The sequence below is a fragment of the Dasypus novemcinctus genome, chromosome 2 (genome assembly GCF_030445035.2).
Source record: "Dasypus novemcinctus isolate mDasNov1 chromosome 2, mDasNov1.1.hap2, whole genome shotgun sequence".
NCBI lineage: Eukaryota > Metazoa > Chordata > Mammalia > Cingulata > Dasypodidae > Dasypus > Dasypus novemcinctus.
Window position 1 is genome coordinate 188,409,683 of NC_080674.1, and position 20,516 is coordinate 188,430,198.

The window sequence follows — 20,516 nt, forward strand, 5'->3', positions numbered from 1 at the left end:
GACAGTTCACATAGGGTGTCTCATCGCCCTGGTGGACGAGGGCTCAAGCCCTCTACGTTTGATTCAGAAAAGAAAGAGAATGTGAAGTTTCTTACAACAGAAACACAAGTGGTATATGCGACGAGAGGCGAGAGCCCCTGGGAGTGATGGGGTGAGCTGTCCCACTGGTCACTGAGTGGTGGTGGAGGAGAGAAGGGGACAGGAGGAAGGCATTCCAGCAGGGGCGTGAACTTGGACGTGGGCAGTGTGGAGGAGGCTGGGGGAGGGGACCGCGCTGAACTGGAGGTGAAGAGGGGTGAGGGAGGGGAAGGTGGGCCTGCAGGCAGGGCGGATCTTGGACAGCCAGGTCAGCCGGCATGGCACGGGAGACTTCACCTTGCTTCCTGCACGTGGCCCCCGAAGCAACCCAGGGGCGGGGCCAGAACCAGCACCAGCTTGCACAGGTGTGCGACCTGGGAGGTCCCAGGGTCCCAGCCCAGAAGGGCCCCACACTTGGTACCATGCGGTCTGGAGAGCCTTACTAGTTTTGGAGCAAGGAGCCCCCACGTTTTCATTTTGTCCCGGGCCCTGCAGATTATGTACCTGGCCCCAGCCTGAACCAAAGCCTTGTAGGAGGGACAGGGAGACGAAGCAAGGGACCAGATCAGGGCCACCTGGAAGAGGCAGAGTGGAAGGAACAGATGACGGCCTGAACAGGTCCTGGACCTGGCTGGGGAGGCAGGGAAGGCATCTCTAGCTCCTGTGGGTCAGTGCCGATGCCCCCGGCGCTACAAGGGGGTAGCAGCCTGCAGGGACGGGCTCTGGGAGTCGAGGAAAGCTGCCTTTTCAGGAGTGCACCCAGGGCTTATCCTTTCAGTTCCGCAGCCTTTTTTTTTTTCTAAGATTTATTTCTCTTCCCTATCCCCCCCTCAGTTGTCTGCTCTCTGTGTACATTCACTGTGTGTTCTTCTGTGACCGCTTCTATCCTTATCAGTGGCATCAGGAATCTGTTTCTTTTTTTTGTTGTATCATCTTGTGTCAGCTCTCCGTGTGTGTGGTGCCATTCTTGGGCAGGCTGCACTTTCTTTCGCGATGGGTGGCTCTCCTTTGCGCGTGGCGCTCCCCTACACAGGGACGCCCCTGCGTGGCAGGGCACTCCTTGTGCGCATGAGCACTGTGCATGGGCCAGCTCCACACGGGTCAAGGAGGCCCGGGGTTTGAGCTGCAGACCTCCCATGTGGTAGGCGGATGCCCTATCTATTGGGCCAAGTCTGCTTCCCCTTTCCTTTTTTATATAATGAATTTATACAGATTTAAACAGTACTTGGGGGTAGATGTAGGGCAAGTAGTTGAGTGCCCGCTTCTCAAGTATGAGGTCCTGGGTTTGATCCCCAGTACCTGCTAAAAAGAAAAAGTACCTGGTTTTCCCCCATTTTTAAAGTATATATTAAATACAGCAAAATTCATTCTTTTAAAGGTAGTGTTCAGGGTTTTTGACAAATGTCTAACATCATATAACCAATCCTACAGTGAAGAGAGAGAACAATAGTTTCATCACCCATTCACCCCAATTCCCCTGTGTTTGTCACTGGGTAGTCAATCCTCCCCCAGCCCCAGTCCCTGGCAAACACTCATCTGTTTTCTCAATAACTTTGTTTTCCTTTTCTTTTATTTCCTTTTGTGAGGGCTGTTTAATCCCACCACATATTAGAATGTATTGCATAGTAGCAAGTAAAGCAATTGGTGCAAAAATAAAACTATATCTCAATGGAACAGATGAAGAGCTAGAAATAGATTCAGTTCTGTAGAAAAAATCTAAAATGAGACGGCAAGGAAGGAATATTTACCAAGAAGTGCTGGGATAACTAAACGATTGGGGGGGATCATATTTCACACCATGCCCAGCCAAAATAGAATGGCTATGGATTGGAGGGGTCAACTTTAAAAAATCAAATCTTAGGAAAAGAGCCAAAACTGATGTAGACTCCCTCCCAATTACCGGAGGATAGCTACATTTCTCAGCTTTGAAGCTACTAAGCGACTCTTGCCTCCCCACAAAAGCACAATCCACTCTGTAATCAAATTTGGTGCACAATGGAAAGTGGCAAAACGGGGTTTAACGTGCGAGCGGCACATTCAGAGTTGGCGGAGAAACCCAGCTCGGCTTCGAGGCAGGCCGGGGCTCCAAGGAGAGGAAGGGGGGACACCTGGGGCGTTCTCTAAAGCCTGTGAGGTCCCGTGGACCCCAAGGCCGCCCCGGCCCCCTGGGCCCCCGGGGAAGGGTCGCTCCAGCCTCCGCCCCCGGCGCCCCCTCGCGGGCCGGGGCCACCACGCCTCCCACACGCGCGCTCCCTCGGGCTGCTCACCGCCGCCACGTGCGCCGCCTCCTCCCCGCTGCGTCTCCCGAGCTTTTTTGAGCCGCTTTCTTCATCTATAAGCAGCGGCTATTGGCCACCTGAGAGCATCTTTGAGCACCTACTGTGTTCCAGGCACGTGGGCGTTGTGGAGAGAAGAGCAGTGACAAGGACCAAGCCTCGACGGCGCTTTTATCCTGGAAAGGGGGGTGGTGCTGCCAGGGCCTGGGAAACAACACGAGGTCGTTTCGGGCCCGGTGCTATTAAAGAAAACAAAACTGAGTTGTGCAATTGCTGTAAGGAAAACAAAACAAGATTGTGCAAGGGTGTTTTGACGGGGAGAGAGGGGAAGAGGTGGCCTGCTAGAGGGGAGGAGGCCCTGGAAAAGGGAAAATCGGGGCGCCAGAGGCTCAGCCTTTTCTCTTGCGCTGTTTCTAGCCCAGGGCCAGGGACCTGGGTGGGCCTCGCTATCCCTTCCTTGCAGATTTGGGGGTGTCGGGAGGCTGGAAAACCCATTGCTGGACGTAGCTTGGGGTCACTGCCTCCCCCCCTCGCCCTTCCCAGCCCTCCACCCTTCCGCCTTGGGGCTGTGTTCCCTCTAGCAGAATCTAATTCTGTTGGATACCCAGTAGGCAGATTAAGTACAGGTTTGGGACAAGGAAAGCTAGGGCAAAAAAAAAAAGGATTTTTCTTTTAAACATCATTTGGCATTTCAAAATTAGCATCGGGGAGCCATCGCGGGAAAAGGTTAACTGGAGGACCCCTGACACGCATTGTAGTGCTCGGTATTGTCTTGACTGAATTAGGGCAGGGGGCGGGGGCGGCACAATCCTTTTCCGCGCTTTGGGCTTCTGAGCGCTTAGCCCGGGCAGGAGAGGAGAGGGGGGCGGGCTCCCCCCGGCTCGGGCGGGCGAGTGGTTCGGTCCGATTCCTTCCCGCCGACCAGGTGGTTCCAGGCCCGCCAGGGATTCCCCGACCTCTGGCTCCTGTGGGCGACTCCACTCTCGGCGCACGGGGACGCAGAGGCTCCGCGCGCAGGCGCAAAAGCGGGCCGGGGCAGCGGCCCCCCCCTCCGCGAAACCGCGAGTGGGCGAGTCCGGGCCCGCGGTGCAACTGCCGCGGCTTCCGGTTCCGATGCCAGCGGCGCCGGAAGCCAGGGTCGGGGCTGCGGGAAGAGGTGAGAACCGGTGGAGTTCTGGGCGGGGAGGTGCGGGCCGGGGGCGGGGCGCGCCGGGCGGGCGGAGGTGAGGGGCGCGGTGCTGGAGCCGCTCGGGCCGGGCTCCCAGGCCTTCTGCGGGAAGAACCCCCGGCCCAGCCTCGGCATCACTCCGCTCTTGGACTGTTCTCTCTGCAGTCGTCGGCTCCGGGGCGGGAGCCGGAGTCCCATCGACTGATAGGACCCGCGCCCCGTCCTCGAGGACCCCCTGTCGCCCGGGGACTAGCTCGGACCCAGACGTCACGTCCTCCTAGTGCTGACCCGCCTCAGTCGGAGGTAACCCAGTGCAGAAAGGGGTCCAGGCGGGGCGTTGAGCAGAGTCTTTTGAAGGATGAGTAGGAGTTCGCCAGTCGTTTGCACATGAATGCAGGTGAAACTCCCCGTAGGGGCAGCTCTCCAGGGAAAATGGGCTTTTTCTCTCTCCAGTTTTGGTTAAGTAGAAAAGAAAGATTTTAAACTGCCAGTAGGAATGCGCAATGAAGAGAGGGCACAGGGCGATAAGATAGAGTGACAGGTGCGGGGAGTTGGGGGTGGGGAATCAGCACTAGATACTGTGGTCTAGGAGAGCATCTGGGAAGAGATGACAGTGATGGTGAGAGCAGCCATGGGAAGGAAGATTTGGGATAAGATTAGAACAGGCAGGGAGACCAGAAACTACAAAGGCTCAGAGACAGAAATAAACTTGATAGAATCAAGGAACAGAAAGAAGGCTGGTATGACTGGAGTATGGTGAGGGGGAAGAGTGGTAGGAGATGAGGTTGGAGAGGTGATTGGGTCTGGCTGGCTAGAACCTTGTAGGCCCTAGAAAGGGGCTTAGCTTGTATTATACATACAGTAGGAAGCTACTGGGTTTTAAGCAGAGGAGTGATATATAGAGTGGAAAATGTCTAGGGGTGGGGGCTCAAGAGTAGGAGCTGGGTCAATTCTATATCAGGCAAAGGGGACCTTCCTGTGAGTTGCCCTCCCCCCAAAATGGGCCCTCTTGTTTCTGGATGCCAGAGACTGAGGATGCCCCGTACCTGTGTCATGGGGATTCTAATATTTAACTCATGTCTCTTTCTGCCCAAGCCCAAGGGTTTAATCAGCAAATGTTTACTGAGCACCCAGAATGGACCAAGCTTTGGACTGGGCACTAGCAGGGGAAAAGACTGGATTCCAGCCCTTGAGGAGTCCTCAGTGGGTTGGAGGGAGACAGACTTGGTGAACAGGCAGTCGCTGTACGCAGCCGTGTGTGCTATGGGCACACATAGAGGTTTGCTGAATGCAGTGAATGAAGGAGAGGGAGAGGCAGGGAGATGTCACTGAGGAGTTCCTGGGGAGCTGATGATTAAACTGCATCTTGTGTTCTCCGTGTGGAGAAGTGCAGGAGGCACCCTACAGGCAGGCATGGCTTTTGCAAAGGAAGTGAATATACATTCATGAAGAGCTTGTAGGTCAAGCCCTGGCAGGTTTTGAGCAAAGGGTGACAGGACCTGACGTGTGTTAGAGGGATCACAGGTGGATAACTTTGTGAACATGCCCTCCTTGGAATTCTTGGACAAGAAATTCCAATCATCAGTATTTGTATTAATCATAAAGGTTTGTCAGAGACATGCACACGCACGCTCGTGCGTCCTTGTGCCTGATGAAGGTAGTGGGACGCATTTCCTGCAGAGCAGCTCACTCTGGACAGATTGCCAAATAGCCTCCTGGGCTTCGTGGATGGAATTACCCCCAAGCCATTTTGTTTTCCCAGCTCATTTATTTTGTTGGAAAAAAAATTTTTTTTTTTTAATCTAGTTACTCGTACTCCTCATTTCATGGCACATTTATTTGGTCCGTGCAGGGCCTTTTTCACCTTTGTATTCATTTATGTGTTCCCTTCTTCCCCCATTCCCTCCTCAGCATAGAGAACTACTTGGTCTTTTATTTGCTTGTGTTCTGAATTGAACGCCTATCTTTATTTTTCATGCATTTTAAATTTCCTTATGTGGCGCTCTGCTTAGACTTTGCTCCGTGCCCTTTGCCCCGCCCACAGCACGTTTGAGGTCTGACTGATGTTGTTGGGGTATACCTGGAACACGGCCGAGTGGCACCCAGGTTCCCATAGGGTGTATTGCCCACATGCTACCTGTGTGACTTACAGAGTCCCCAAGCGACGAGGACGCTCGGCTGTCTCCATCGCCCTGCTCCGGCAGGCGGTGCTGGGGCGAAAGTCCTTGTACACACCTTCTCCCCAGCTCCTTCACACAGTTTCAGGATCCGACGCAGGCGTCCCTTTGCTTATCTGGAAATCGGTGGGTATCTGACCGGGCCCGGCCCTGTTGGTGCTTGGTGAAGTCCTGACCTTTCATGAGGCGCACTTACTTCCTGGAGAATTGTGATTCTGGTTCCCACATACTCGTGGCAAACATTCTTTTGCCCTGCCATCTTTCCCGTGTCATCGTTCCCACAGGCTCCGTGGTTAGTTTCCTGCTTCTTGTCATCATTAATGGTTGCTGTGTGCTCATTCCAACCACAAATGTTTGCTGCTTTCTTTTCCTGGTGACACAGTGGCCTGTTAGGCTGTTTTCTTGGGGGGTTTTTTTTTGGTGGAAAGTACTGGAGAGTGAACCTAGGACCGTGTACATGGGAAGCATGTCCTCAACCACTGAGCTACATCCATTCCCCAATGAGAGTTAGTTATTTCATTTGTTTGTTTTTCGGAGGTATCAGAGATCAAACCCAGGACCTTGTACTTGGGAAACAGGCGTTCAACCACTTCAACTACATCGCTCCCCTAGGCCGGTCTTGAGAGTACCTGTGATGCGTCATGCTTAAGAGAAGGGCCCTGGAGTGGGCACCAGACGCCCAGATTTAGTCTCCAGCACCTCCACTTCTCAACTATATGACCTTGGACAAATTCTTTAATCTGTGTCTCATTTTCTCATCTGTAAAGTGAGCCTTGTACCTACCTCATAATGTTTTTATAAGAATTAAGTAAATGAGTTCATCCATGCCAAGTTACTAGAAACAGTACCTGGCACACTAGTACCTTTGCTATTAACGTTAGCTGTTAATAATAGCAAGAACAATAATAATGGTAGGGTAATTATTTCAGAAAGGAGTTCCTGTTATATTTTGCCCCAAACTGCTCACATCCTATTACAGGGTTATTTGTTCAGGGGCATAGAAGGGGGCCTTACCTTCTGGGCATCAGATTGAAAATTCTAGTGTGATGGCATCAGCCCTAAGGGGAGGGGATGGGAACACCTCCCAAGGCCCCAGGTGCCACTTCCCAGTCACATGTCCCCTGCCTGAGAGGGAGACGGTGGCTACAGGCTTGGTGGAGATGATGAGGCAAGACCAATGGGGCCTGCAGGAATGGGGAAGAGAATCTGGGTCCTGGCAAACCTGGGAGAATCCCAGGGACCCCCTTGGACACAGGATCTTCTTTGTGACATTACTCTGTACTGTTCTTGGTTCTTGGAGAGGGTGGCTAACTAGTTACATTTGATGTTTTAGAGGGACAGTGCCCTCTGATTTCAAAGGCTGTAGATAGAGGAAATCAACCCTGTCATCAACATTTTAAGGATGGTCCATGTGTTCGATGTCAAAGGCTGCTCTAAAATGGAGGGGAGCAGTGGCCCAGGCTGGAAGGGGCTTAGGAGGGGGCCTCAGTGGCAGGGCAGGTGGGACAAGAGCAGTCACCTGTCTCACAGTGGTGCAGTGGGAGGGGGTTGTGTTACGGGAGAGGTTCTAATCCGGGGCGGCAGGCTAGCCTTCCCAAAGATCATTATCTGGTGACTTAAACTGAAATAGGAGAGTGTGCCAAGTGCCAGGGAAAAGCCAGGAGCAGAGGGAACCAGGGTGGGCCCAGGCTAGGGATGCCCACCGAAGAAGGTGACTTCTGAGCCAACCCAGGAAGGACGGGCATCTGTTCAGGGAGTCCAAGAAGGGGTTGGTAACAGGGAGCTAGTGGAAGAAGCAGCACGTCTGAGGGCATGGAGCTGGGAGAGAGTGGGGGCTCCGGGCAGCTGGATGTGAGGGGCCCGTCCCTGGAAGCACAGCGAGGGAGGGCTGTGGCTAGAGTGCGGGACAAGGCCGGTCAGGCCCAGGCTGCTGGCAGTCACTCTCTAGGCTGCGTTTCCAAACACCAGCCATTCCAGGGCTCCCTTCAAGGCATGTGTCACTAGAGTAAACAGAAAACCAATTCCACTTACTTTAAGAGGAGGCCATAAAGTAAATACATGGAAATATGCAGTATTCTTGGTTTCCGGTTAGCTGGTATTGCCTTTTGAGGGCTCTGTGAGGCCTAGTCTCTGATGGAATAGGGAGATGAACAAGGATTGTAGAATGAAAAAGTTGAAAAAGCCATCATCTCACCATGATTCAAAAAACCCCTGTTCTCATACCTGCCTGCACCCCCCACCAGGCACCCTGGCTGTGAGCGGTGGGGAGCTGTGCACAGATATTTTAGGCAAGGGATTTGGGTGCCGTCCGGGGTGGGGTGAGGGGATCTGCAGGAACAAGCCTGACACAGCTGACCCCCTCCCCCAGGCCGAGGCCTCCATGGAGCAGTGTGCGTGCGTGGAGAGAGAGCTGGACAAGGTCCTGCAGAAATTCCTGACCTACGGGCAGCACTGCGAGCAGAGCCTGGAGGAGCTGCTGCACTACGTGGGCCAGCTGCGGGCCGAGCTGGCCACTGCAGGTGGGTGCCCTCCCCACAAGCCCCGCCTCCCCGTGACCCCCAAGACCCTGCGGCCCTTGGCGACAGGCTGCTGGAAGGGTGATGCTGAGGACGTTAATCGGTGGTTCCCTTGGCCTCCTCGAGGAGGGGTGGTGGAAGTCTCTGAGCTATTTCCAGAAGCCCAGCAGAAACAGATTATTTTCATTTACATTTTGTTTTCAATTTACTTTTTTGTGTGTGCGGGGGGCTCCACAAACATGGAGAACCTTTATCTTTTTTTTTTTTTTTTAAGATTTTTTATTTATTTCTCTCCCCTTCCCTCCCCACCCCCACCCCATTGTCTGTTCTGTGTGTCCATTCGCTGTGTGTTCTTCTGTGTCCACTTGCATTCTTGTCATCAACACTGGGAATCTGTGTATCTTTTTGTTGCATCATCTTGCTGCATCAGCTCTCCGTGTGTGCAGCGCCACTCCTGGGCAGGCTGTGCTTTTTTCATGCGGGGTACACTTCTTGCATGTGAGACTCCTTACGCGGGGGACACCCCTGCATGGCATGGCACTCCTTGCACACGTCAGCACTGCGTGTGGGCCAGCTCATCACACGGGTCAGGAGGCCCTGGGTTTGAACCCTGGACCTCCTATGTGGTAGGTGGACGCTCTATTGTTTGAGCCAAATCCGCTTCCGATAGAACCTTTATCTTTAAAATCTGAAATGACAGGTGACTTGCAAGCCACCAGGACAGTGTGTGCATGTCAGGTTTGCCTTTTCCAAAAGTTGTATCATTGTCCACCAAGTTCTTTCATTGGTACCATTCTTTAAATAAAGTAATTTGGTACCCAAAATAAAATCTGGAATGGTAGGACATGGAAGTTCATGATAATATTCTTTATACCTTTTCTTTTTCTTTATTTTTAAAGGCGCTTTAGATTTTTTTTTTTTAATATTTATTTATTATTATTATTTTTAATTACATTAAAAAATATATATGAGGTCCCATTCAACCCCACCGCCCCCGCCCCCCACTCCCCCCACAGCAACACTCTCTCCCATCATCGTGATACATCCATTGCACCTGGTAAGTTCATCTCTGAGCATCACTGCACCCCATAGTCAATGGTCCACATCATAGCCCAGACTCTCTCACGTTCCATCCAGTGGGCCCTGGGGGGATCTACAGTGTCCCGTAATTGTCCGTGAAGCACTATCCAGGACAACTCCACGTCCCGAAAACGCCTCCACATCTCATCTCTTCCTCCCGTTCCCCACACCCAGCAGCCCCCATGGCTACCGTTCCCACACCCATTCCACATTTTCTCTGTGGACATTGGATTGGTTGTGTCCATTGCACACCTATGTCAAGTGAGGGCTTAGATTGCACATGGGTACTGGATGCACTCTTCCCGCTTCTAGTTGTAGACACTCTAGGCTCCATGTTGTGGTGGTTGACCTTCTTCAACTCCATGTTAGCTGAGTGGAGTAAGTGCTTTAGATTACATAAATGTTACATTGAAAATATAAGGGATTCCCATATACCCCACCCCTTTCCCCTCCCACATTTTCCTCCATAATTTATTTCGTTTTTGAATGAAATTCAAACTTACAGAAAAGTTCCAAGAAGAGTCTAAAGAACTCATGTTTCCCCGTCGCCCAGATTCACTAAATGTTAGCACTTGCACATTGACTTTATTGTTCTCTCATGTATTATTACTATTATTTTTGAACCATTTGAAAATAAGTTGCAGTTATTGTGCCTCTAAGCACCTAAACATTCAGAGTATTTCTTAAGATCAAAAGCAAAGCCATTCTTTTTCTTTTTAAATTTTTTAAAATATATTTTTATTACAGAAGTTGTGAACTTATAAAACAACCATATACATCTGTAGAATTCCCATACAACACCCCTTTACCAACATACCACACTGTGATGGAACATTTACCATAGATTATGAGATAATATCATCAGATATTACCACCAACCATGGTGCATAACAATCATTTGACACACTTTTTCCATACACCTCCATAATCAGTATAGTACATCTTTAGCATTGATGCAAGAATATTACAGTATTGCTGTTAGCCACAGTCCACAGGTCACTCCATTGTATTTTCCCATGCTTCTCTACATTCTCTTTAACCTGCAGTAGTGACATACATCTGCTCTAGGTTTCAGAAGGGCACATATGTACCATCATCCACCATTCTCCACCTCTGAGTTCACTGTGTTATTCAGTCCCTAGATTATTCTTTAGCTTTCTTTCAGTTGACAGTCCCTCGACTGCCCCTTTCAGCCACAATCCCATTTATAAACCAACTGTTGCTCACTATAATGTGTTGTCATCTGCTCTATTTCCACTTTTACAGTCAAGTAATTAAAATTTCTATGTACATTAAGCATCAGTAGTCCTTCTAGCCCTCTTATCTTCAAATAACCTATACTCTAGGTTTTAACTCAAGGTATAAATTCTTGTATTTAGTTAATATTGGTGAGACCATGTAATATTTGTCCTTTTGTGTCTGGCAAGGCCATTCTTTTACATAGCTATAGTCTACCCATTAAAATCAAGAAATTAAACATTGATGGCGGCAGACTTGGCCCAGTGGTTAGGGCGTCCGTCTACTACATGGGAGGTCCTCGGTTCAAACCCTGGGCCTCCTCGACCCGTGTGCAGCTGGCCCATGCACAGTGCTGATGCGCGCAAGGAGTGCCATGCCACGCAGGGGTGTCCCCGTGTTGGGGAGACCCACGCGCAAGGATTGCGCCCCGTAAGGAGAGCCGCCCAGTGCGACAGAAAGTACAGTCTGCCCAGGAATGGTGCTGCACACACGGAGAACTGACACACAACATGACACAACAAAAAGAAACACAGATTCCCGTGCTGCTGACAACAACAGAAGCGGACAAAGACGCAGCAAAAAGATACAGAGAACAGACAACCGGGGTGAGGGAGGGGAGGGGAGAGAGAAATAAATTAAAAAAAAGAAGAACACGCAGCAAATGGACACAGAACAGACACCTGGGGGGGGAGGGGAGAGAAATAAATAAAATAAATCTTTAAAAAAAAAAAGAAATTAAACATTGATTCTATGTTAGTATCTCATGATTGCAGAGCTTATTTAAATTTCACCGTGGTCCTAATAATTTTCATAAAAGAAATTTAATTTTACTTTCTGGTCTCAGATTCCGTTCACAATCATATACTGTATTAAGTTTTTCATTTCTCTTTAGGTTTTTGGGTTTTTTTTAGGAGGTGCTGGGAATTGAACCTGGGACCTCATACATGCGAAGCAGGTGCTCAACTACTGAGCTACAACCTCTCCTGTTCCCTTTAGATTTTTAATCAGGGACCTTTCATCTTCCTTTGTCTTTCACAACATTGCCACTTTTGGAGTATTAAGGCCAGATATTTTGCAGAACTTCTCTCACTTTGGATGTGCCTGGCATTTCTTCCTGATTAGATTTCAGGTTTTGCCTTGTGGGCAGGAGTACTTCAGAAGTCCTGTGTATTAGCCAGGGTTTGCTAGGGAAACAAAATCAACCGGAGATACCTGTCAATAGTTTGATAATTTATAAGAGCCTCTCACATGACTGTGGGGATGCACAAATCCAGGTTCCACAGGTAGGCTGCAAACCAGGGCTCTGATGAAAGTCCAGTGAAGATCCTTGATGAGTTTGCAGGAATTGTTGGCTGTCCAAAGACAAGCTGGGAATTCTCTAATGCTGAAATCACTTCCCCTTTTAAGGCAGTCAACTGATTGGATAAAGTGTCACTTATTGTTAACTGCAATCAGCTGTCTTTGCTGTAAACTCACGAGTGACTAAAGTCCATAAATGTCTTTGTATTACAGTTAGCCCAGGGCTTACTTGACCAAACAGTTGGGCACTGTTACCTGGCTGAGTTGACACATTAGCCTAACTGTCACAAGGTCTCCCAGCGTATCACACCATCTGGCCCCTTTGTCGGCTTGTTCCATCTTGATCAGTTGGTCAGATGGTACCTGCCAGCTTCCTCCACTTTTAAGTTACTCTTTTTGTCTTTGTAATTATTAAGTAATTTGTAGGGAGAGACTTTTCAGGCTACATAAATGTTCTACTCCCATTTCCTGCCCCACTATTCCTTTTCCATTTATTAGGTAGCATTCTCCTGTCAGGAAGAGCTCTCCCTTCGTTATTTACTTATTTATTATCTGTTCACACTCATAGATTCTTATTTTGTTCAATGGGTTATAATCCATTACTGTCACTATTTGTTGCTCAGATTGTCCCAGATTTGATCAGAGGGAAACCCTCCAGCTTGTTTCCTATGTCCTTTGTGTTTTGTTTGGTTTTTTAATTCAGATACAAATCACATACACAAAATTCATCCTTTTAAGTGCACAATTCAGTTGTTTTTAGTATATTCAAAGTTGTACAACTGTTAACCACTATCTAATTTCAGAACATTTTCATCACCCCCAAAAAAGAAGCTCTATATCTGTTAGCATCACTCTTCCTCCCTCCCACTCAGCTTCTGGCATCCCCTAATCTACTTTCTGTCTTTGTGGATTTACATGTCCTGGACATTTCACAGAAATGGACTCATATAGTTAAGTGACCTGTTGTGTCTGGTTTCCTTGACTCAGCATAACGCTTTCAAGGTTTATCCATGTTGTAGCGGGTATCAGTATTTCTATCCTTTTTAAAGCTAAATAATATTCTATTGGGTGGATCTACCATATTTTGTTTTATCATTTGTCAGTTAATGGGCATTTGAGTTGTCTCTACTTTTTTATTATTGTGACTATGATGCTGTAAACTTTCATTTACAAGTTTATGTGTGAATATGTTTTCCGTTCCCTTGGTTGTATCCCCAGGAGTGGAATTGCCGGGACATGTGGTAACTCTATGTGTAACTTTTTGAGGAACCTGTTAGACTGTTTTCCAAAATGCCTACACCATTTACAACCCCACCAGCAGTGTAGGAGGCTCCGACTTCTCCACTTCCTCACCAACACTTGTTGTTGCCTTTGCTTCTAGCCTTCCTGCTGAGTGTGAAATGGTATCTTTCTGTGGCTTTGATTTGTGTTTCCCTAATGGCTAATGATGCTAAGCATCTTTCCACCTGCCTCTTTGCTATTTGGATATTCTCTGGGGAAGTGTCAATTCAGATCTTTCGCCCAGTTTTTAACTGGGTTGTCTTTTTATTGTTGAGTGGTAAGCTTCTTTACGTATTCTGGATACTAGACCTTTATCACATACATTTTTTGCAACTATTTTCCCCCATTCTGTGAGTAAATCTTGATACTTTCTTGATAGTGAAGCATAAAAGTTTTTGGTTTTGATAAAATCCAATTTATTTTTTTCCTTACGTTGCTTGTGTTTTGGGAGTCATATTTAAGAAACCATTGCCTAATCCAAGGTCATGATTTATACCTTTATTTTCTTCTAAGAGTTTTATAGTTTTAGCTCTTACATATAGGTTTTTGACACATTTTGGGCTAATTTTTGTATGTTTTCTGAGGTAGGAGTCATTCTTTTGTGTGTGGATATTCATTGTCTTAACACCATTTGTTGAAAAGACATTCTTTTCCCTCCTGTGCCCTTTTGACATGTACCCACCTTTTTTTAAGCACTTCCTTACTTTCCTGCACAATATTTGTGGAGAAACCAAAATCTGGGTTGCTTCTGGGGTATCAATCCTTCTAGGTTCTTTTAGGATAGATTTGATGCTTTTTCTTTCTCTCTTTCTTTCTCTTCTGTCTCTTCTTTCCCTTCTGTCCATCCATCCTTCCACCCACTCACCCATCCATCCATTTCTGTCTCTGTTACCAACCATGAGTCTGCACCGATACCCGCACTTCCAATCCAGCATCGCGGGGTTTTCGCAGATGCTCCTTCCACCCCTAGGCACCGCTCCCTTCTCCAACAGTGAGGACCTGAGCTTCCAACAGCATTGATATATTGTCTCATCTGCTGAAATTTTATAATACAGGAAGGGTCTTTGGAATTGCTACACCCAATACACAATACGGGGAAAAATCTAAGTAGAATATTACATTTTTTTGTCTTTTTTTCTTTTTGTAAAGAATGTATGGACATAAAAAAAACTCCCCAAGTTCAAAAAGGTCAAAGGGGGTGTAAAGTATCTCCATTTTACCCCTAACTCCTAGGCCTTAAGTGTTTGCTTATTGTTTTTTTTTTTTTTTTAAGATTTATTTTTATTTATTTCTCCCTGTCCCCTGTTCCCCCCATTGTCTGTTCTCTGCTGTATGTTCTTCTTTGTCTGCGTGTATTCTCGTCAGATGGCTCTGGGAACTGATCCTGGGACCTTCCGGAGTGGGAGAGAGGCGATCATTCTCTTATGTCACCTCAACTCCCTGTTCTGCTATGTGTTCTTATTTTCTCTCCTCTGTGTCTCTTGTTGTGTAATCTTGCTGCTCCAGCTCCACGTCAGCTGGCATTCCTGCGTGGGGCGGCTTTTCCCACGCAAGGCGGCATTCCCACGCAGGGCAGCTCTCCTCTGCGGGGCCACATTCCTGCATGGGCTGGCACTCTGCGTGGGCCAGCTCGCTGAGTGGATCAGCTTGCCCTCACCAGGAGGCCCTGGGCATCCAACCCTGAACCTCCTATATGGTAGATGGGAGCCCAATTGGTTAAGGCACATCTGTTTCCCTGCTTATTGTTTTTTTTTTTTTTAAAGATTTTATTTATTTATTTAATTTCCCCCCCTCCCTGGTTGTCTGTTCTTGGTGTCTGTTTGCTGCGTCTTGTTTCTTCGTCCGCTTCTGTTGTCCTCAGCGGCACGGGAAGTGTGGGCGGCGCCATTCCTGGGCAGGCTGCTCTTTCTTTTCATGCTGGGCGGCTTTCCTCACGGGCGCACTCCTTGCGCGTGGGGCTCCCCCACGCGGGGGACACCCTTGCGTGGCACGGCACTCCTTGCGCGCATCAGCACTGCGCATGGCCAGCTCCACACGGGTCAAGGAGGCCCGGGGTATGAACCGCGGACCTCCCATATGGTAGACGGACGCCCTAACCACTGGGCCAAAGTCCGTTTCCCTGTTTTGTTTTTTGTTTTCATTTTTAGGAGGCAAGGGGGACCAAACCCAGGACCTCCCATGTGGGAAGCAGGCGCTTAACAGCTTGAGCCACATCTGCTCCTCCCCTTTTTTTTTTATGGTTCAAGGCACTTTTTTTTTTTTCCTTCTGTTCAAGGCCTTTTCACACACCTTATCTCACTCAAGATAAGGAGGAACACTCCAGTCCAGGGTGGGGAGCACAGGCCTGAGATCTGTCACGGCTGTGGGACCTGGGCAAATGATCTCGATTTGTGGTGCCTCAGTCTCCTCGGCTGTTGAACGGGGACACTGCATGGCATGGCTCTGAGGATGGAATGAACTCAGATATCAAAAGTACTTTTAACCCACAGCTGGTGCTAAATGGTGCTATTACCCCCATTTTACAGATGAGGAAATGAAGGCTTAGAAAGCTGAACGGGCTTGTCCTCAATCATGTAGTTAAAAAGTGGCAGGACCTTGAAACCGGATGTAGGTGTTTCACCCCAGAGATGGGGGCTGACCGAGAAGAGGGTCCTCTCTCACTGCCAGCGTTTCCCTGCAGCCCTCCAGGGGACGCCTCTCTCAGCCACCCTCTCCCTGGTGATGTCCCAGTGCTGCCGGAAGATCAAGGACACCGTGCAGAAACTGGCCTCGGACCACAAGGACATTCACAGCAGCGTCTCCCGGGTGGGCAAAGCCATCGACAGGGTGAGCACACGGTGGGGCCAGCCCTGGAGTGCGCGCCGACGCGGGCTGTTCAGGGAAGCGGTGCGGCCTGCATCACAGGGCCCCGGCTCTCCTCCTGAGCAGAACTTCGACTCTGAGATCTGCGGCGTCGTCTCTGACGCGGTGTGGGACTCACGGGACAAGCAGCAGCAGATCCTGCAGATGGCCATCGTGGAGCACCTGTACCAGCAGGGCATGCTCAGCGTCGCCGAGGAGCTGTGCCAGGTAGTGGGCCCCACAGGGACGGCCAGGCCTGCTGCCGCCGGGGAGTCTTTGAATGAAGTCCCTGTGACTCTTCAAATAAATTTATACTAGAAAGGAAAGGAGTTTCTCTGCCACAAAGACACGCTGGCAGGAAACAGGACTCCACTAATATGATCAGGACTCCATGAGGAGCCAGGGGCCGGCTCGTCCTCAGTGGTGGGGGGGGCTTGCACCACAGAGTACTCTGCCCCTCCAGAACTGAAATGAGAACGAGAAGGGCCCAAGCAGCCGGCGGGAGCACAGCAGCTCCTGCCCATGCTGCTGCTCCCCAGCCTGGGCTGGCAGGCGAGGTTTTCTTATGTGCGGAGCTGGGAATTTTGGAGCACACTGCCCTCCAGCAGGGGGTGCCCTCTCTCCCACAGGAATCGACACTGAACGTGGACTTGGATTTTAAGCAGCCTTTCCTGGAATTGAATCGAATCCTGGAAGCTCTGCACGAACAAGACTTGGGGCCCGCCTTGGAGTAAGGAGGCCTCTGGGGAAGGCCCGCGGCCACCCTGCCCCACAGAGCCGCCTCTGCATCTCAGGGCACAGGGCTTATCTGTGGTCCTCACTTCACCCTGATGTAACTTGACATGCCCCTGCCTCAGTGGCCTCGCATGTGCCTGCCTGCCTTCCCCCCTCCTCACCTTTATCTGCCTCCCTTCCTCCCCCCACAGGACCTCACACATGTGAAGCAGGCACTCGACCACTGAGCTAAACCCACTCCACCTCACATAGGTGTTTTGTTTTTTTTCAGGTACTGGGGCTGGGGATTAAACCCCAAGCCTTGTATGTGGCTCAACTACTGAGCCACATCCACTCCCTGGGATTTGTTTTATTTGTTTGCTTGTTTTTAGGAGGCACCGGAGACCAGACCCAGGGCCTTTTAGTGGGAAGCAAGCACTCAGTTGCTTGAGCCATATCTGCTGCCCCTCACGTAGGCTTTTGGAGCCCACTTCTCAGGTCCTGGCTGCCACGGCCCCGGCTCTGTACTGATTGGGCCCACCTCTCCCCAGATGGGCTGTCTCTCACAGGCAGCGCCTGCTCGAGCTCAACAGCTCCCTGGAGTTCAAGCTGCACCGACTGCACTTCATCCGCCTCCTGGCAGGCGGCCCGGAGAAGCAGCTGGAGGCCCTCAGCTACGCCCGGCACTTCCAGCCCTTCGCTCGGCTGCACCAGCGGGGTGAGCGCAGGGACGCAAGGATACTGTGGGCTCCAGCAGTGTCCAGGGCCCATTCCCTCCCTGCCGTGGGACTGTCTGTTGCTAAGATGCCTCTCGCCCACCTGAAAACCTCCTTCCCTTCCTGGCTTCCGAGGGGAATGGCAGACTATTTCCATGGCACTCAGGTCCCTTCCTCCTCTGCCTGCGCCGTGCCCCCCAGTTGGACCTCAGCCACCTCCAGGCCCCAGTGCCACCATGCGTGCACACCCCCACTCAGCGCTCCCCCAGGCTTCTGCAGGTGCCACAACAGCCTGCTGCGCTTCAGCATGTGCTGTTCCCTGCCTGCCCCCCTGAGCTGCCCCGCCCCGCTGCCTTTAGAGATCCAGGTGATGATGGGCAGCCTCGTCTACCTGCGGCTGGGCCTCGAGAAGTCGCCCTACTGCCACCTCCTTGACAACAGCCACTGGGCCGAGATCTGCGAGACCTTCACCCGGGACGCCTGCTCCCTGCTTGGGCTTTCTGTGGAGTCCCCCCTCAGCGTCAGGTACAGCCTAGCCCTGTGAGCGCAGCAAAGCAGGAGGGCACGGAGGGAAACAGGACTGTGCAGAGGCCCTGCCGAGTGCCAGCCAGGCGCTCGGCGGCCACAGACTTAGTGCTCCCAGGCATTCCTGAGGTAGAGATGGCTTATTTTCACAGACGCAGAGACTGAGGTTAGGAAGAGTTGCCACCACAGGTCAGCAGCAGGACCAGGGTCTGCACGCCTCACCCCTGGATCACTGCAGGACCCCAGCGGTCCGTGCCCCTCCTCATAGCCCCCGTCTCACCACCCCGTCTCTCCCATTTCCCGCTTTCATGTGGGGAGATGTGTGAGTGGCTGAGGAACATTTATTTGGAGCTGTAGTTTGGAAGGCTCCTTTCCATGAATGTTCTCATCTCACACCTTCACAGCAACTCCAGGAGTTACAGATACCATTATCCTCAGTTTATGCAGGAGGAAACAAAGGCTCAAGACGTGGACTTGGGATGTGCCCAAGGTCTCACGGGACAAAGGGCAGTTAGGCCCGACTCCAAAGCCAACACCCCCTCCACAGTGGGCATTTCCCGGGGGTGCATCTTCTCCAGGCTGATTCGGGCATCTAATACCCACCCCACTCAGAACGACAGCACTGTCTCGGCTAATCTGCTAATGTATATTCGGGTCGTAGAGCAGTGGGAGCACCCCCGGCAGGCTGGACAGGATTCTGTTGTACTTTCCAGGGCACTTTGCACCCACGGTTCCAGCTAGTAGGCTGTTGCCGCTCCAGTTGTGGGAACTAAGCCCCCTTCCCCCCCATTTCTAAGCGCTTGCTTGACCATCATGGTGAGAGGGTTACTCTGACAGCAGAGTGGGGTGCCCTTTCGAATTGATTACTGTGCCTGTCACCCAGGACTTCCGAACGGTTCGCGTGACATCTGCCTTTGGATTTTCCTTTTGTTTTCCCCACATCGGTTGAGGTTAGGGGGCATTCGACTTCCTCTCTGGAGTTGGGGATACCTAATCATACATGCTGTACTTACTCTAGTATCAGGGGCTGTCAAGGGCCAGTCTGCCGGGACACCATTCTAGACCCCAGTTCCCATGCTCCTCTGGTCTGTCTGCTGGCTCCTGAGGCCCTGCTCTGTTCCCCGCAGCTTTGCCTCTGGCTGCGTGGCCCTGCCCGTGCTCATGAACATCAAAGCTGTGATCGAGCAGAGGCAGTGCACCGGGGTCTGGAGCCACAAGGACGAGCTCCCGGTAAGGCTGGGCAGGGGCGGGGTGGGCAGGAGGGCTCTGGGGAGTCGGCCACGGCGCCACGTGGGACTCACTCTTGCCTGGCTCCCACAGATCGAGATCGAACTAGGCATGAAGTGCTGGTACCACTCGGTGTTTGCGTGCCCCATCCTCCGCCAGCAGACGTCGGACTCCAACCCTCCCATCAAGCTCATCTGCGGCCACGTCATCTCCCGAGACGCCCTCAACAAACTCATTAACGGAGGAAAGTAAGTTTCCCCCAGCCTGCGCCACTGCTCTGCCAGTCGGCCCCTGAGGCTTTGCTTCTCCTTCCTTTGCAGGCTCAAGTGCCCCTACTGTCCGATGGAGCAGAACCCAGCAGATGGGAAGCGCATCATCTTCTGATTCCCGCCTGGAAGGAACTGTGTGGAAAAGGGCTTCGCACCCGTGCGCCTTGGCCTGTTTGGGCGGCGGCGGCTGCTGCAGTGGCTTGGGATTCGTTTCAGCGCTGCCGGAGGGAGGGCCACATGGACCTGCTGGCGGGGCCGAGGAAGGCGCTGAACACCCTGCCTGGGCAGCTGGCTCCTCTGCAGTAAGGAAGGGCAGGCGCTGGCCTCTCTGCTCCTGCTGCCTCTCCGTTTTATTTGCCATTGACCTCATAGCCACCAACAGAGCAGTAAAGGACATGACCATCCGCAGACTCCTTCTCCCCCCTGCCCTCACTCAGCAGGCCTCCTATTGCCATGCCGACCGTGTCCACCCCTGCCCCAGGCGCCACCTGTGGCCCACCCCCTCACTGTACAGCATCACGACCCTCCGTACCCATTTCCCACTGTAAATAGTCCACGTGAGGGCCGGACACCGTTGTTTTATAACTGAGCAAATATATTCACAGCCCTTCTCTGTAACTTCGCTGTCTGCCTTTAGCTTCGCTTGCCAGTCACTCTGTCTGCTACATGCAGGCACCACGCAGGCCCTGGCTGCCACTTGGGAGCCTGCCAGGCCAGTGCCCAGGAATCCAACTTGTACCTCTGGCATATTCCGTGGGGCACAAACAAGATCACAGCCAGAGGTTTTCAGGAAAAACTTGGGAGATGGCGAACCCTGGGCCAGGTGCTTGATACGTGTGTATATATATAATTCTAACCACCACCACGTTATTAGTCAGCCTAAGAGGGTCTAGGAGGATGGAACGACTTGCACAGCAAGGCTCACTGCTTGTAAAGGAGAGAGCTGCTGGGAGTCTAAACCACTTCTTCCTCTCAAGCCCAGGCATTTTCCACTCTATTCCAGGGGGCTTGATGCTTAGTTGCTATGTGTCCTGAGTCCTATGCTGGACATTTGATAGCAAGAAGGGACCTTAAATCTTATGTCTTGAAATGCGTGAAAGGCCTAGGTGG

The 20,516-nt window shown here is 51.1% G+C and overlaps 1 protein-coding gene across 3 annotated transcripts; it reads left to right on the top strand.

The window, feature by feature from the left end:
- Positions 1-3,215: 3,215 nt before the first annotated feature.
- RMND5B (required for meiotic nuclear division 5 homolog B) lies at positions 3,216-20,024 on the top strand. Of its 3 annotated transcripts, none has more exons than XM_058283101.1 (11): positions 3,268-3,510; positions 3,688-3,825; positions 8,068-8,218; positions 15,795-15,940; positions 16,043-16,183; positions 16,585-16,685; positions 17,221-17,387; positions 17,745-17,910; positions 19,038-19,140; positions 19,231-19,385; positions 19,458-20,024. In XM_058283101.1, exons 3-11 carry the CDS (start codon positions 8,080-8,082, stop codon positions 19,519-19,521), a joined length of 1,182 nt encoding a protein of 393 aa, XP_058139084.1. In that variant the 5' UTR covers positions 3,268-3,510; positions 3,688-3,825; positions 8,068-8,079; the 3' UTR covers positions 19,522-20,024. The 3 variants fall into 3 exon arrangements, with proteins under 3 accessions (XP_058139091.1, XP_058139084.1, XP_071067267.1); XM_071211166.1 differs by having other exon boundaries at positions 3,470-3,510; positions 3,688-3,919; XM_058283108.2 differs by lacking the exon at positions 3,688-3,825 and having other exon boundaries at positions 3,216-3,510.
- The last annotated feature ends 492 nt before the right edge of the window (positions 20,025-20,516 follow it).